We start from the raw sequence: 16576 nt of genomic DNA on the forward strand, positions 1-16576 counted from the left end.
ACATTTTCAGTCGCTGGATGTCATGTCTCCGCCGTATGTGACCCCGAATGAAACGCCGGTGTCAAGTAAAGGTGACAAGAGGTTTAATTACAAGGTACAAGAACATCATATCACAGGCAATTGCACCATATTGATCCATTTTCATGCAGGACTGAGCACAAAAAAAAAAATTCTGAGTGAACACTTTATTATTATTATTATTATTATTATTATTATCATTATGATTATTATTATTATTTGTGGTGTTTTTGCAGGAGGAGGAGCTGAGGAGTGCGTCACTGTTGAGAGAGGAGATCGAGAAGCTCCAGGAAGAGAAGAGCATGCTGCTGGCGACCATTGAAGATCTGAAGCAGATTATGGAGCAGACTGAGCCCAAGGCGAGTACAGCACAAGCCCTTTAATATTCTCTCATGTGGCAGACGCTTTGATCATCAGCCACTCACGCTTTCTGGAACCCATTTTACCAGCTGCATCTGCTGACCCTGGCCAGGTACAGGACCTCGCTGTAGGGAATGTGACGGCAGCAGTACCGTCTCACATCTGTGCTGCTTCAGACCTTTTACAAAACTTCACTACAGTTCACAGAGATAGAAAGTACACAAGAAATTGGACTTCATTTTGCTTAAATACACTGTGTGGCCAAAAGTATGTGGACACCTGACCGTCACACCACAAAAAAGTCGGAGGCACTCAATTATCTAGGATGTCTTTGTGTGATGTCGCATTATGATTTCCCTTAACTGAAACTAAGAGGCCCAAACATGTTCCAGCATGACAGTGCTGCTGTGTACAATGCGAGGTCCATGAAGACGTGGTTTGCCAAGGTTGGTGTGGAAGAACTTGAATGTCCTGCATAGAACCCTGACCTCAACTTCAGTGGACATGAGCAAATTCCCAACAGCTACAATTGTTTAAAAGAACGACTCGTTGTACCCTTTTTCTTTTCATAGTCGCATTTAATGTGATCACTTATGGTACAACAGCTACAAGCTCGCTTTTTCTTTCTCTCTCTCTCTCTCTCTCTCTCAGATAATAAGCTTGTCATTTTTGCAAGAAACCACAAAGCATAAACCCCTCCATTCTAAAGACTTTCCCGTGTCAGAAAACCCCTTCCATGAATGTTCCACATTAAACACGTTTTAATTTCAAATGTTGAAATGAAATGCTATATTTCAAATGTATTTATACCGATGTGTATGAACACCATAGACAGAGGTGCTAATTAAAAGCCTTCTGCCTTTAATTATGGGATTCTGGCAGTCCTGACCAATCGTTTGTTCTTTCTCTCTTTCGCTCCCGAGTATTAAAGTGACTTTGAAGGTCGACTCAGGGAATTCTCCTGTCTTTTAATAAGGCCGTTGTCGCTGCTGCCAGGGGATCTCGAAGTCCATTTCTCTAAGCAAGAGATTTGGGCACTGTGATGAATTTAAAAAAAAATTCAAAAAAATCGGTGCTCAGGCATGTCGTATGCTTTTATAGAAATTTATTGATTTATTTATTTATTTAATTAATTTTTTTTTTTTGACCACAAACCTAATAAAAAGGTCTTTGAAAGTAAGCCCTGTTTGCTTTCCTGTGTTGAGGCAGACTGACCGCTGTGAAAATTCAGCATTGCTTGCAGCCCTTCAAGCCAAGGTGGCCTCACTCTCACTGGAGAACCAGCAGCTTGCCCAGATCATCAAGGTAATAATTAGACTTCATCAGTACCTTTTACTGCACAAGTAGTCAATTGGGTAAGACTGGTCCAGTGTCTGAAATGTCCTCCTTTAGTTTTGCACTCAAACTACAATGCTTGTACAGTGTAGCTAAGAAGTACATACAGTTATATAATTGAAAATAATTCTGTTTCCATATTTTGTGGTATGACTAGGTTTTTGGCCTCCACTAATAGTGAGTCCTACAGTGTCAGAAACCACATCTGCAAGTGTTTGAGAGACACTGAACAACCTGTGACAAGAGTGTGACGATTAATACTTGTAAATGATTAATACTTGATTCGACGATTCAAAACTGGCAGCTGCAAGGTTTCATTACCTGTTAGCTAGATTAGCCTCATAGCTACAGTGCAACACTAAAGAAGCAACCAAACTTGGCTTGGCTAAACAATAAGGAACATTGTGTGCGTAAATTTTTTGCTTTGATGCGATCTGGAAGATTAGCTTGCATTTATTTTGTGCACTGTAATTATTATTGTTTGTTGAACCATGCATGTGCTATAATTGCTTATGTGGGGATTTAAATCATTCTTTTTTTTTTTTTTGAGGTATTACTGAGCATTTACATATTATTATAAACTTCTATCGATAGCAGCTGAGGTTCTTGGTTGAATATGAATTGTTTTGCCAGCTGGATGTGTGCCAACGCAGTAATAAATGCAACTTTCAAGGATGCGTACTGTATTTTAAGTTTTTATCAGTTGTATAATGTTTTTCCGTCTTCGCTGAATAGAAGCGTCCACCTCCTCAAGGTGAAGAAGGCCAGGAGGACTCCCGTCCAAACAGTATCGATTCCAACGCATCATACCACTCTACCCATGCTGAATTTGAGCTCTCCAGTGAGCAGGAGCTCTCTGATGTCTCAGCTTTTAAGCATGAAGAAGCGAGTAAGCCCAAGAAAGTGATGTACGAGGAAGAAATCACACTGCTTAGGGATGCGCTGCAGAGCCTGCAAGTTGAACTGGATGAGTCAAGGTTGGAGAACCGCTCCCTGCAGGCCAGAGTCGAGCTCAGCTCTCATACAGGGGAAATTGGAAATGAAGGACCGTCAGAAAGCACTGCCGAGCTTAAGGCCAAGCTGGCAGACATGCAGAAAAAGTACCAGGATGTGGTGTTGGAGCTGGGAACCCTCCAGGTGGAGAGGGCAAGAGTGGTACCTACAGGATCTCACAACCAAGATGATCAAGTACTACAAAAGTTTCAGTTTTTGAAAGGCTGTCTTGAGCAAGAGGTTAAAGATCTGAAGACAAAGCTGGCCAAGGTGCAGGAAGAGAAGATGCACGACGCTCAGTTGATAAAAGAACTGGAGGCTCGTCTCGAGAGTGCGAGTCATCGGGTTATAGAGGACGAGTGTCGAGAACTGAAAAACTACAGCATCCTGGTGGAGAACATCAACCAGGAGAAGGCTCTGTTGATCGAGAAGTACGAGGAGGCTCAAGACGAGATCAAGATGCTTCAGGAAGCCCTGCGTGGCACCGTGTCCGTCGAGGCTGCCGCTAAAGACTTCGATGAGATGAAGGCCGAGATGGGCGCGGTTATTGAAGGACTCCAGAAGCGGCTGTTGGAGCTCTCGAAATCCTACAGCGAGGCGAAAAACGAACTTGCCGAAGCCCGGAGCCTGCTCCAGGCCAAAGCCTTGGAGACCAAACAGCTCTCACAGGCAGTGTGTTTGACTAAAGAGCAGCACGAGGAAAACTTGCAAGAGCTGACACTTAAGATGAAGGATTTGCAGAATTCCTCAAAGGACACTGAAGTCAAGTATCAGTCAGCACTGAAAGAGATTTCGCAACTCAAGCAGGATGCGGAAATTCAGGCCAAGTCCTCAGTGAGCATTGCGGACCACACTCAGGTTATGGCCTCATTAGGAAACGCGATCAAGAGCTTAGAATCCGACGTGGACGTCCTTAAGCAACAGCTCACGCAGAAGACCTCGCAGCTGGAAGCCTTACAAAACAGACCTACTGTGGAGAAGGACACGACTTCAAATGATTGCGTTTCCAAAATGGAACATGAGCAGATGAGAGAGTCCCTGCAGCGTGAGATCAATCACCTCACCCAGCTTCTTCAGGATGCTCTGAGGAAGCAGGATGAGATGGCACTACAGGTGACTGCTGCCTGGCAGGAGGTGAAGGATGGCAAGAGTGAGAAGGATGCTGCGCAGAAGACTGCTGTAGCGAGAGAGCAGGAGAATAACGCGCTGAGCGGGAAGTGCAGAGAGGCCCAGGAAGCCATCACGCAGCTTAAAAAGCAGGTGGAAAACCATGTGAACTCTGAAAGAGAGAAGAATAAAAAGGTAAATGCAGACACTCATCTACTAGTTATGATTTCAGTTTTCATGCTTCATTCCTGCTTTATTTCCCCATTTCAGGCTCGTTAAGATTCTTCCGGTTTTTATTGACTATTTTTCTTTTCCAAAATATGTTCTGATTTTTGTTTTCTCTAATTCTCGTTTTCTCATGTTCTTTCTTAACGATTTATATATTATTATTTTATTATTGCTGCTCATGTCCCTACTTGAGTCTTAATATTATATTTTTTAGTGTCTTTTTCATTTCCTTGTGGACAATACTTTGAGTATTTTATGAAAGAAAGGTGCTATACACATAGATGATGATGATGATGATGATTTCTAGCAGGAATAGGCTTCCCTTTAGAATGAATCATCTTTACGATTGTCGTCATTCATCAACTCAAAATCGCTCTCTCAGCAGCACTTTAACTTTAGTCGTGTATAAAATAAATAAGTAAATAAATAAATAAATAGGCCCGTGTAAGCTGTGTGGTCACAAAACTTAACCTAAGCTAAGACAGTTAGCTTTTTAAAAGAATTACTCAGCGTTATTCATTGGATCTTGCCTGTATGCACAAAATAGCAGGAAAGCATCTGTACTAACCTTAATGTTTATAGCATATTTAGAAATTAAGTGCTCAGTACATTTTCTTTCAGAGTCAGACCAAAAGTGTCGGCGCGACTCATGCGTTGGTTTTCCTGGTAAAAATACAAGTCTCAAGCTGGGTACAAACGGACCTGTGCGTAAATCGTTAGTATGAGCGTTTACAATTGTTTACAATGAACACAAACTTGATATTTATGTAAATTGCGTAAATTCTGAAAAACGTTTGTATCCTTAGTCTTCTTACACGTTAGAAGACTAATGTGAACCGCGACTTGATCGACATCAATTCATGTAATTAGCGTGGATTACTGCACTTTGAGAGCTGGAACTGTTAACGGTTAAAGTGCTTATTTGTATTATGTTTAAAGCATTTACAGTGCCCTCCATTAATATTGGCACCCTTGGTAAATATGAGCAAAGAAGGCTGTGAAAAATTGTCTTTATTGTTTAACCTTTTGATCTTTTGTTGAAAAAAATAAATAAATAAATCACAGGAATGCTCTGCTCTCATGGATGTCAAACAATTACAAACAAAACACAGGTTTATCCAAAAAAAATAAATAAATCTTGTTAAATATAGGTGTGCAACAATTATTGGCACCTCTATGAATTCATATGAGGAAAAAAAAATATTTTAAGTATATTCCCATAAGTTTTTTACGTTTTTTGAGTAACACCTGGTGACTAGGAACAGGAAGTTGTTCAAATATGACTCCCTGTTTCAGTGGGTTATAAATATGAGGTAACACTAAGGGAATTATTATATTACAATAGTAATAGTGAGTCAAAATGATTTCCCTTTCTGTTTTTCAGGCTTTACCCCGATCGTTCATTTCGAGTCAGAAAAGTTCCCGTTTTGCTTTTCAGGCTTTACCCTGAGTTTTGTTCTCACTGCTGTCTGTTCACTTGAACTTTGCATCACTACATGCAAATCAGCTGGGCCATGCACACGCTTGGTAATTTACGGGTTTGTGCAAACGTTTACCCACAACTTTTCTAAAAGATTACTAAATGAGGCCCAATGTTGGTATCATTTCTCTCACTCAGATCAGAACTGGAGCACATGTTCAGCTCGGTTCACTAACAGGACAAACACTAAACTAGACTACACCACTAGAGGCTGCTAAACTTTGTTTCCTGCTCATTTGTAGTGTACGTTTACTTTTCTTTAAGATCGACGATCTGTCAAAAGAGGTGGGGAAGTTGAAGGAGGCCCTGAACAGCTTGTCCCAGCTCTCGTACACAACAAGCAGCCCGAAAAGCAGACAGCAGAGCCAGCAGGTCGATTCTCTCCAACAGCAGATCAAGCAGCTTCAGTACCAACTGACTGTGAGTTAAAGGCTTCTCTTACTTTCATCATCTCTTCTTTTTATATTGAAACGCCCAGAGAATTCAGTATAAAAGTAAATGTTTGTATGATACACATCCGCAAAAAAAGGGATACATACATTAAATGTGACAAAATGCAACTTAAACAGCAGCAGAACTCATCCGAGAACCATCCTAATGGGTGGGGCCTAATAATTTAGTAAGCACGCTTGATTGACAGATCTCTGTCTGAGCAACTAGCAATTTGTGCCATTCGAGCAACTAAACACAAAGGCACATGTGGCGAGAATCAGGTTTGTTAAACTTCAACGTAGCAGCTTATCCAATTATAAAACCATAAACACTAGCAAATGAAAACAAGTCGATAGTCTGCCCACTTTTTAATCAGAACAATCACTCCATCATAGCACAAAACAAAGGAACAATAAACCAACTCTGGGATTAACCAAAACATCATAGTTTTATGATAGATTATAAGTCGGAATTGATTCTCTAAGTTCTCAGATGGCTTCATCAACAAAGATCAAAATGGGTCATGGTTACATCTTATAAGTAATGTATTTCAGTTTCTTTATGTATTTGCATAAGAATACCTTACAATGTAAACAAATAAAAGTCCATTTAAATTAAGTTTAAAAAAACAAAATCAGAACATGCCTCCAAAAATTATAGGATATTTATACAAAAATACCCCACTACAGAGCATCAAGTGGGTTAAAAAATTTTTTTTTTTAAATAAATAGGGTTCAGGAAACTGGAGCGTAACGATGTGGGCGTTAAACTAAATATCAGAACCCCAAGTCTCCTAATAATCAAACCTCCAATTATAGTACATTCATATGTATTTATAGTGACTTATGTGAGCCTTTGTGATAACTGGATAATAACTAGTGTGGGCCGGGATGATAACTGGGTAATAACTAATGCGTTAACTGGGTAATAACTAGTGCGGGCCTGGGTGATAACTGCGTAATAACTAGTGCGGGCCTGGGTGATAACTGCGTAATAACTTTTTTTTTTTTTTTAATAAAATTTTAAAAACCTAATTTTTAATGTTCTACTGACCTCATTTATATAAAATAATGAGTATTGATTAAAATTGTGATTAGTTATTTGCATCATCATAATCAAATGGTTAATCGATATTGATGGCGCTGCTTTAATTATATCTCAACTTTATTACATTCCTTTTTGGCATTTGTGTTTTAAAACAGGAGTCTAAAAAGAGGCACCATGAAATTGTTTCCGTGTACAGAATGCACCTCCTGTATGCTGTTCAGGTTCGTACTTGTTTCACTCCTCTTTTAAAGGAGCAGTTTGGCCAAAAATGAACATAACACAATTTTATCCTTTACTTTGAAAGTAACAAAGCCGAGACGTGTCTAAAGCTTACTTCTTTTGTACTGGAGCTCTTACTTTTGTATTGGAGCTATAAGGTAGCTAACATGTAAAGGATTCTTATAGTTGCCAGTGTAGCCTAAAAATATTACACACGTACCTCACAAGACCTCATATGAATCATCATTTTATCATCTGTATCACGTTGTAGTTAATGTTAGGCATCCTATGCTCTACTAGTAGTTACGATGCTAGTGTCTATGTCCAGTCGAGTGCAAGTTTGCATCCCTCATGGATTTTGAAAGGGAAAATTACCAGTCACTTACAATTTATCTAAAAAAAGATGCTAGTCAACACTTGAGATGCTTGTCGATGTTAGAGATGCTAGTCAAAGGTTCAGATGCTAATCAACGTTGCAGACTCTAGTCAATGTTGGGGATGCTAGTAAAAGTTTAAGATGTTAGTTTCTATGTACATGGATTGTACATGTAATTTTTATGTACATCTATAAATAGTGCATCAGAAACCACATCAGCAAGTCTGTTTGAGATACTGTACAGATTTACACATACAGGTGTAGTGCACGATGCTAAAGTGTAGGCTGTTAGCTTTCGTAGCTACATTAGCCTCATGGCCCCATGGCAAAACTAAAGAAGCAATATTTGAACATCAAACATTGTCTGCATTTGAGCTAATCTGGAAAACAAACTACTTCAATTTGGTCTAATAAAAAAATGAAGCAGTGAGCCTGCTCATTACTCAATTTTAACAATAACCTTTCTGTACATTTCAGGGTCAGATGGATGAAGATGTACAAAAGGCCCTGAAACAAATTCTGGTTATGTGTAAAGTACCATCGGAAGACAAATAACAGCGCTGATGCGTTCCTCCAGAGCCTGCCTAAATAACAGTGGTATAAGGAAACTTGCACTTGTATTGAGAATTTGTCTGGATTAAAAGGAATTGTTCTTTTGTTTTAGCAAGCACTTGGTTACGAAGGCATCAGACAATCAATTAAAGAATGAAGCATTGATATGACGCTTATGAGTACATAGTATACATGTTCTGTTGTAATTGGAATTATTTCTGTGTGCTTTAATACATTTTGAATCAGAAACTTTCAGCACAGTGCAAGTTTTGTTACTTGCTCCTGCATATTTGTGTTGTTTACGTTACGTTTGAAATACAACAGAGAACTGAAATGTAGGTGAAATGCTACACCGTGAAAAGGGCGGAGCTTAAGTTACATTTAATCAGCTAGTGATATCACCATTTTTCGATTTCAGTCACGTAGCTTAACGTTCACATAAATTACCGTTTGTTTACACAAGATAATAGGATAGCAACATTAGCAAAGCTAGCCTGCTACCACAGTGTAGCACAACGCTGCCAGCCTTCCAGTTATCTAACATACTTGCAGGCTGACTGACTAATAAACAGTCGCAATTGTTTATTTAAAATAAGTAGCAACATTTGTTTGTTAGCTAAACTGTTGTGGTGATGTCACTCGATCAAGTTTGTGATTGGCTGATTTACATTTTATGTAAGCTCCACCCTTTTTTTTTTTTGGTCACCTGGCAAAATCAGCATGAGCGAATTCTAGAAAATTATACTTAGCCCAGTGGCATTCCTTCCTTTATTTGATATAATGCAAATTTGCCCATAATGAAGTCATGAATTGTTATTTATTAGTTAGAAAAGTGTGTAAAAGGCCTGATAAATTTCTAAAGCGTGACTGATAGACTTCTCATGAATCAAAACTGTGAAGTCTGTGTGTGACGGTGTCATTGTAGTTTTCCCCCCCATTATCTGTACAGAGCTAGTGTTAGAGCTAGCATGTCAGCAGTGCCATCAGGTGCAGAGTAAAGAAAAAGTGACTTGATAGTGAGACAACAACAATACAGCTACGTGTCATCTCTCATAACCACGGTAGAAATCTTCATAAAAGTTACATGGATTGTTCCTGAAACATGAAAACACTTAATCTGCTTGCTAGTTGCTGTTAGCTACCAAAATGGAGTGGGAACGCTAACATTAACTTGCTAGTCAACATGCAGCACTGTTTGATTCCATAACATTAAGAGTCCACTTCCTGTTATTGTGAAACAATGGAACTTCTGCACATTTATTCAGTCTGCATGTTCTTGACCATGAGTTGTTGGTCTGGACAAATCAAAGCTAATATTTTATCCATCCAACATCAGCTCTCCAAATTACTTGGTACTCATCGGACATTAGCAGAACCTACTTAGCTGTTCAGACATATTCATGTTACCTAGCTACTAACAATAGCTATATAACTAACAAGAACTGACAACAGCTATATGACTAATATGAGCTAACCTGACAGGTTCTTAGGAGGATTTTTAAATCATATATAAATGATCATAATCTTCATTGCTAGTGCTAGACAGCTAGCTAATTTGACAGGATTTCTGACAAGGTATTTAAGTCTACATTTTCATGATCTTCACGTCTATAAATAGCTATTTAACTAACTTCAGCTAACCTGACAGGATTTTTAAGATTTGTAAGGATCTTCACTTCTAGCGCTAGCCTGCTAGCTTGCTAGCTAGCAAGCTAATATTTCAGGATTTCCGACAGGATATTTAAGTCCTATTCATAAATGTTCATGATCTTCACTGCTAACAATAGTTACGTATATATCTAACATCAGCTAACCTGACAGGATTTTAAAATAATATCTGTATAAATGTCCATAACCTTCACTGCTGATGGTTGGCGTGACTAATATTGGATAACGTGACCAATATTAAAAAAACAAACAAACTTTGAGTGCAAACAAATCTACACTACAATATCAAAATACATTATACAGTATGGATTCAAAGGCATGCTCACTGATATGATCTGTCATAGTTAGTTAATGTTAGCTAAGCCTGTACGCTGCCTCTAGCATTGGCGATATTGGTTCATTGTAAGTCAAATTTTTGTGGCAAATGAACTTTATGCCAGAGTGCTGATGTATTTGTTAGATAACAATAATATCTCCTTCTCTCACTTTATTTTTGGCTGAGTGCAAACTAAAGTCGAATAAACTGGCTGTGTGTAATTTTTTCGATTCCCAGTGGCATAAATTGAAGAATTTAAGATGCGACAGTATTCTGGGTTGATGACCTGCTAGCTAAATAGATAGGAATTGGCTAGCTAGATAAGTTTAGACTGTTGTCTAGTAAACCTCACAATATACTAAAGAGTTAGTGATCATCGTACATATTCAGTATCCTATTCTGCAGTTTAGCTAGCTAACTAACAAGCTGACGATTGTGCTACAGTATGTGGTTTACTCGCAGCAGACTGTGATGAAGGAGGGATGTGGAAATGCTCTGTACAGGAAAATAGATTTATATGATGCTAGCGGATGTATTTGACAGAACGTTGCTTAGGGCTGCGAGAGGCTTTAGTACCCGTGAAGCTTTGAGAGAAATGCCCATGGAACAGATGCACTTTCCAGACGCAGCAGTTTCTTTCTCCAATCCTGTTTTCAATGCCAGCTGGAGTCCCTGCTGTAACCAGGACATAAAAAGATTGTGGCCGTGTGCCTATGCTAATTCGTAAGGCCTGTTAGGAAGTGCTGTTTGTCCTGTCACACTTATTTAAACCAGACTTAACAGTGGCTGCGTGTCGCTGCAGTATTTTGAAGTACACACTAGCTGCATGTCAAGCACTTGGTGTAGACGATTTTTTTTTTTCAGTATTAGGTTTTAATGTTGTAAATATTTACAATGTAAAGTGCACCACAGGGTTCATAATGATGGTAGGACAAGTGCTTTTTGAATATACAGCACACTGATGCTCTTATTAAAAAAAAAATAGGGAGGGGGGTGTTTAAAGTCCTCACAGCTCCCAGTGATCAGAAGGTTGTAAGTTCAAATTCAGGACTGGTACTGACCCACTATCAAGCCCTTAAGAAGGACCCTACACTGTCAATATTAAGGCAATATGACCAGCAGTTTAGTTAGTTATGTAATATTAGCTAGCTAACAGAGTCTCAGTTTATTGTCTTTGAAGACATATTATGTAAACATAATTCTTATAAATGTAGTCCATATTATCACAGATATGATGCTACTAGAAATGGTTACAGATAAAATTTCATATAGAAGTCATTAGTTTTAAACTAGGGGATGAATGTTGAGTGCGGTTATGTGCAATAAAGGCATTGCACAGACAATAAGCTCTGTCATATACACCAATCAGCCATAACATTAAAACCACCTGCCTAATATTGTGTAGGTCCTGCTTGTGCCACCGAAACAGCTCTGACCCGTCAAGGCATGGACTCCAGAAGACTCTGAAAGTGTGATGTGGTGTCTGGCACCAAGACGTTAGAAGCAAATCCTTTAAGTGCTGCAAGTTGCGAGGTGGAGCCTCCATGGATCAGGCTTGTCTGTTCATTCAGCACATCCCACAGACGCTCGGCCGGATTGAGATCTGGGGAATTTGGAGGCCGAGTTAACACCTTAAACTCTTAATCTCATGTTCCTCAAACCATTCCCGAACAATTTTTGCAGTGTCTCAGGGCGCATTATCCTTCTGAAAGAAGCCACTGCCATTTTGGAATACCGTTGCCATGGAGGTAGTACGTGTCAAAGTAACATCCACATGAATGCCAGGATGCAAATTTTCCCATTGCCCAGCGTATCACGATCAGATCAGATGGGCTTGCTTTCGCTCCCCACACACATCCGTAAGCCTTGGGTTCCCGTGACCCTGTCACCGGTTCACTGGTTGTCCTTCCTTGGAACTCTTTTGGTAGGTACTAACCACCGCGTACCAGCAACACCTCACAAGACCTACCGTTTTGGAGGTGCTCTGACCCTGTCATCTAGCCATCACAAATAGGCCCTTGTCAAGGTCGTTCAGATCCTTAACTTTGCCCATTCGCATTTCCCAACACTAGAATTTTGAGAACTGACTGTTCACTTGCTGCCTATTATATCCCACCCTTGACATGTGCCATTGTAACTACTTAATCTGTGTTTTTGATTTGCTGTCAGTAGTTTTAATGTTATGTCTGATTGCTGTAAAGTGTGCTGTTAATGTTTTGTAGCTTATCCAGAAAGACTTATTAGTGAGGAAGAGGACAGTCCAAGCACAACGCTAAGCAGCGGAGTGTTTGGAGTGCGACAGCAGCAGTCCTGGGATTTAAACTCGCAACCTTCTTGTTACTAGCATAGAACTTCAACTGCTGAACCACCACTGTCCAGCATTACAGACGTCTTTAAGAAAAGGTTGCTGTATTTATTTTCTGGTTCTGGGGCCTGCAGTCCTTCTGCTCTGCCTATGGGGGTTTATTTCCCCTGCTCTACACACTCATACACCCTAACTTCAGTCTGACTTCAGGGCCTGTTCATTAGCTAGTTAGTAGGATGAGGTGTGTGAAAACATATAAAATGCCAAATTATCTGGGCAGGAGGTCTGTAGGTCTTCACATTGTTTTCTGTTCCATCTCAGTCATCCTTCATAAGTGGTAGGGTACATAGTACAAAACTGATTTGAAGACAATACTTTTTGTATTTTGATTTTTTTTTTTTTTTTTTCCAGCTTTTGTAATGTTTTAGAAATTGTCCTGGCATGGTAATAAACTGTTATGAATTTTTTCATATGTCTTCAATGCAGAAAGTGTTTGTGTTTGTGTAATGTTCACTGATCTTGATCTTGATTTTGACTGTGGCATGATTGTTGGTGCCAGACGGGGCTGGTTTGAGTATTTCACTACCTGCTGATCTTGTGGGAGTTTACTCACACGACAGTCTCTAGAGTTTACTCAGAATGGTGCAATAAAGAAAAAACATCGTGGCGCCAACAGCATGAATCCATGATCCCAACCCGTCTTGTGTCAACAGTTCACGCTGGTGGAGATGGTGTAATAGTTTGATAAATGTTTTCTTGGCACACGTTAGCATGTTAATACCAACCCATGAATGCAATAGCCCATTTGAGTGTTGGTGCTGACCATGTGCATCCCTTCATGACCACAATTTACCCATCTTCTACTGGCTACTTCTAGCATGATAATGCACCATGTTACAAAGCAAAAGTTGTCTAAAATGTTTCATGAGCGTGACAATGAGGTCAGTGTTCTACAGTGGCCTTCCCAGTCTGATCTGAATTCAAGAGAACATCGTTAGCATGTGGTAGAGCAGGAGATTTACAGCATAAAAGAACACCTGAAAAATCTGCAGGAATTGGGTGATGCAATCATGTCAACTTGGATCAGAATCTCAGTAGCCAAGTATTAGTATAGTGTTACTAATAAAGTGTTCAGTGAGTGAATGTTGTAAAGAATTAATATAAAATTAAGTACAGTGTCCTCCACTAATACTGGCACTCTTGGTAAATATGAGTAAAGTAAGGCTGTGAACATTTGTCTTTATTGTTTAACCTTTTGATCTTTTGTTAAACAACAATAAAAAAAATTTTTTTTTTTTTTCAACAAAAGATCAAAAGGTTGAACAATAAAGGCAATTTTTCACAGCCTTATTTGCTCATATCTACCAAGGGTGCCAATATTAGTGAAGGGAACTGTATATGTAGTTTTACTCTCATTGGTTCCTGACTTTTCAGACAACTTGACATATTACTGCACTATATGTTGATTATTTAAAAAAAAAAAAAAAAAAAAAAAACATAATTTAGGCCCAAAATCTAAACTTTTACAGGTGCATCTGAAACTTAAAATGTATTACAGGTGCATGTGTTTACAATTTCCAACCTAATTAAACACAAAAATGTTATGCTTTTCAAATTATAAAAATTTCACCCAAACTGATCAAGCGTTAACCTAAAAACAAAGCTTAAGGGTGTTTCTGGGGTTGTTTTAATTTTTTTTTAATCTGAAAGCTATTTTTTTTCTATTGAAAATGATTCATTATGGATAAATATTCTGTTCTCATGCATTTCTTGCTTTCATTTTTACTACTCTGTTGTCTCATTTGTTTACAGATAAATATCTATTAAGGAAGGATTAAAGTACTAAAGTGAAAAATTCGTGTATATATTAAATCAACATCGAATATAGAACTACATACACAATCAAATCTATGACTTTTTTTTTTTTAAATAATAAATTGTGCTTTTATTAAAATGACATCTAAATGAACACAATACATCAGGTCATGTTTTCCATTTAGCAGCTTTGTGTTAAAAGGTTCTATGTAGAGCCCACTGAGGAAGTGAAGAACTGCGCTTAATTAGAACGAATAAACTCCAGCTTTCTGTTTTCTATCTAATCTAAAAGTTTGCCAAATGAGGCCCAAGCGTGTTTTTGATATTGTTTTACTTTGATATTTTAGGATTTCAGCAAATGTTACAAATGCCGTTTATCTGAAAGGATGTGCATCAAGAAGAACAGTTATTTCAATTATTTAATTAGTTTTAAATGGTAGTAATTTCCTGGGGTGCAGTGCTTCTCTCTGTTACCTGTGTGATAATTCTGCAATACTCATAGTCAGACCTTTTACAACTAAGTCTTTCCAGGAAGACCAATTACTGCAATAGGACCCATGTGTTTGCCTGTAGCCCAAGGCGATAGACCATCAATAAATGATGAATAGCAGCGAGTCGAGGCTCCAGGAGCTCAGGCCTGAAGTGCTTTTCATATCTCCTAATACACTGCTCATGGATTCTTTTAGGCAATGCTTAAGGAGAAATTGTAACATTTGCCAGTTTCGACCTGAGTGTCATTTCCTTTCAGTTAGTAAAGAGTGGCACAGCTGTGCCTTCAGGCTCGTACTGACCTGCCGTGTTCACTGTGCATGTGTAGAAATCCACAAATTGGCCTGTTTTCTACTCAGATGTGGTGCCAAGATGAATTCCCGGTAAGGTCAGCTTTATACTTCAGTTGCCAGTAGCGTGGTTTACAGGTTCAGACCATCTGCTCCAGCCAGAAATCAGGAAATCAAATCGGATCTGCTCATACTGAGATGTTTGTAGCATGCTTGACTTCATGTCAGGTCCAAAACTGAAATGAATGAGAAATAGCTCTACTTTATTGGTGCTTTTTTTTTTTTTTTTTTTTTTTTTTTAAAATGTAGGTGGAATTATGGGATCATTTAAGTAGTCTAACACTGAGTTTTAGTTTTATAATAAATTTCACACGTTTTTTTTTCTTTGAACAAAAACGATCTTGAACACTATTAAAGATTTTTCTTCAGCACCACGACGAAGTAAATAATATTAGAGGCATGTTTTGGAGGTAGCCTTTTATTTTTTCCAGTTAATAAAGCATGTGAATGTGTTTGTGTGTCTTCAATGTAAAAATTCTAAATAAGGATTTTTTTTTTAAAAGTAAAATTTGATTTTAATAATTAATGATTTCATTAGTTTATAAACATTTATGTCCAGAACATAAATTGTATAAATCTGGAGGACTGAAAACAAAAAAGGCTGTCATATTATCTATAATACTTTTGCATCCAGAGGCTGATCTTTTTCTTACATAAAATTATAATATGCATACATATTCCGATGCCATGCATCTTACCACTCTTTGAATGGCAATTGACCTCAAATATAAAACCACAAATTAGATTTTGACATATTCTTCAGAACCCTAACCTTTTTTTGTATTTGTGAATTTTGTTTTGGAATACATTTCACATGTTTGTTTGTCTTTTGTTGTTGTTTTTGTTTTTTTGTGTTAACAACAAAATAGCCCATAAACAAGGTTAGTGCCAAACTGTAAACACCTATATATGCAGTTCGCTGAGGATTCACTAGGTGGCAGTGTGACCATGTTGTCTTGCTTTGCTGAAATAATCTTGGAAAATCGTTTCCATCCATCCACTGATGAGGGCTGCACAATATATCATTTGTTAAACATTATTGCAAATACTGATACTGCAGGAGCCAACACACACCACAAAAGAGATCATTTATAATAAATTAAAATGTATAATCGTCTTAATTTATTTCTTGTATTGAATAGTAATCAATACAAAGTTGCAGATTTCAGTTAAATAAATAAATATATAAAAGTGGCTTTATTTAGTCAACATTCCTTAATCTTTAAACGTTTTTTAAAGTATAACTAGAGCTGTATTGGGTGACATGGTGGTTTAGGGGTGAGTATATTTGCCTCACACCTGTGGGGTTGGGGGTTCAAATCCTGCCTCTGCCCTGTGAGCACGGAGCCTACATGTTGTCCTCATGCTTTGGGGGTTTCTCCGGGTACTCTGGTTTCCTCCCCCAGTCCCCCTACAACATGTGTAGTCTTGATTGGTATCTCAAATAGTCCGTACTGTGTGAATGTGCATGCAATTGTGCCCTGTT

At 38.4% G+C, this 16576-nt stretch overlaps 1 protein-coding gene across 5 annotated transcripts in view; it reads left to right on the forward strand.

The window, feature by feature from the left end:
- The window catches only part of rai14 (retinoic acid induced 14), a 71644-nt gene extending 58738 nt beyond the window's left edge, over window positions 1-12906 (forward strand). For 4 of the 5 annotated variants that reach the window (XM_017492769.3, XM_017492772.3, XM_017492771.3 and 1 more), the window contains 7 exons: window positions 11-94; window positions 255-377; window positions 1588-1683; window positions 2449-4008; window positions 5786-5941; window positions 7156-7221; window positions 8073-12906. In XM_017492769.3, the coding sequence (XP_017348258.1) occupies window positions 11-94; window positions 255-377; window positions 1588-1683; window positions 2449-4008; window positions 5786-5941; window positions 7156-7221; window positions 8073-8150 (2163 nt within the window). In that variant the 3' untranslated portion in view covers window positions 8151-12906. The remainder of the gene's footprint in view (window positions 1-10; window positions 95-254; window positions 378-1587; window positions 1684-2448; window positions 4009-5785; window positions 5942-7155; window positions 7222-8072) is intronic. The other variant, XM_017492770.3, reaches the window with a different exon arrangement.
- Window positions 12907-16576: the final 3670 nt, after the last annotated feature.

This window comes from Ictalurus punctatus, chromosome 18 (assembly GCF_001660625.3).
Source record: "Ictalurus punctatus breed USDA103 chromosome 18, Coco_2.0, whole genome shotgun sequence".
Lineage (NCBI taxonomy): Eukaryota > Metazoa > Chordata > Actinopteri > Siluriformes > Ictaluridae > Ictalurus > Ictalurus punctatus.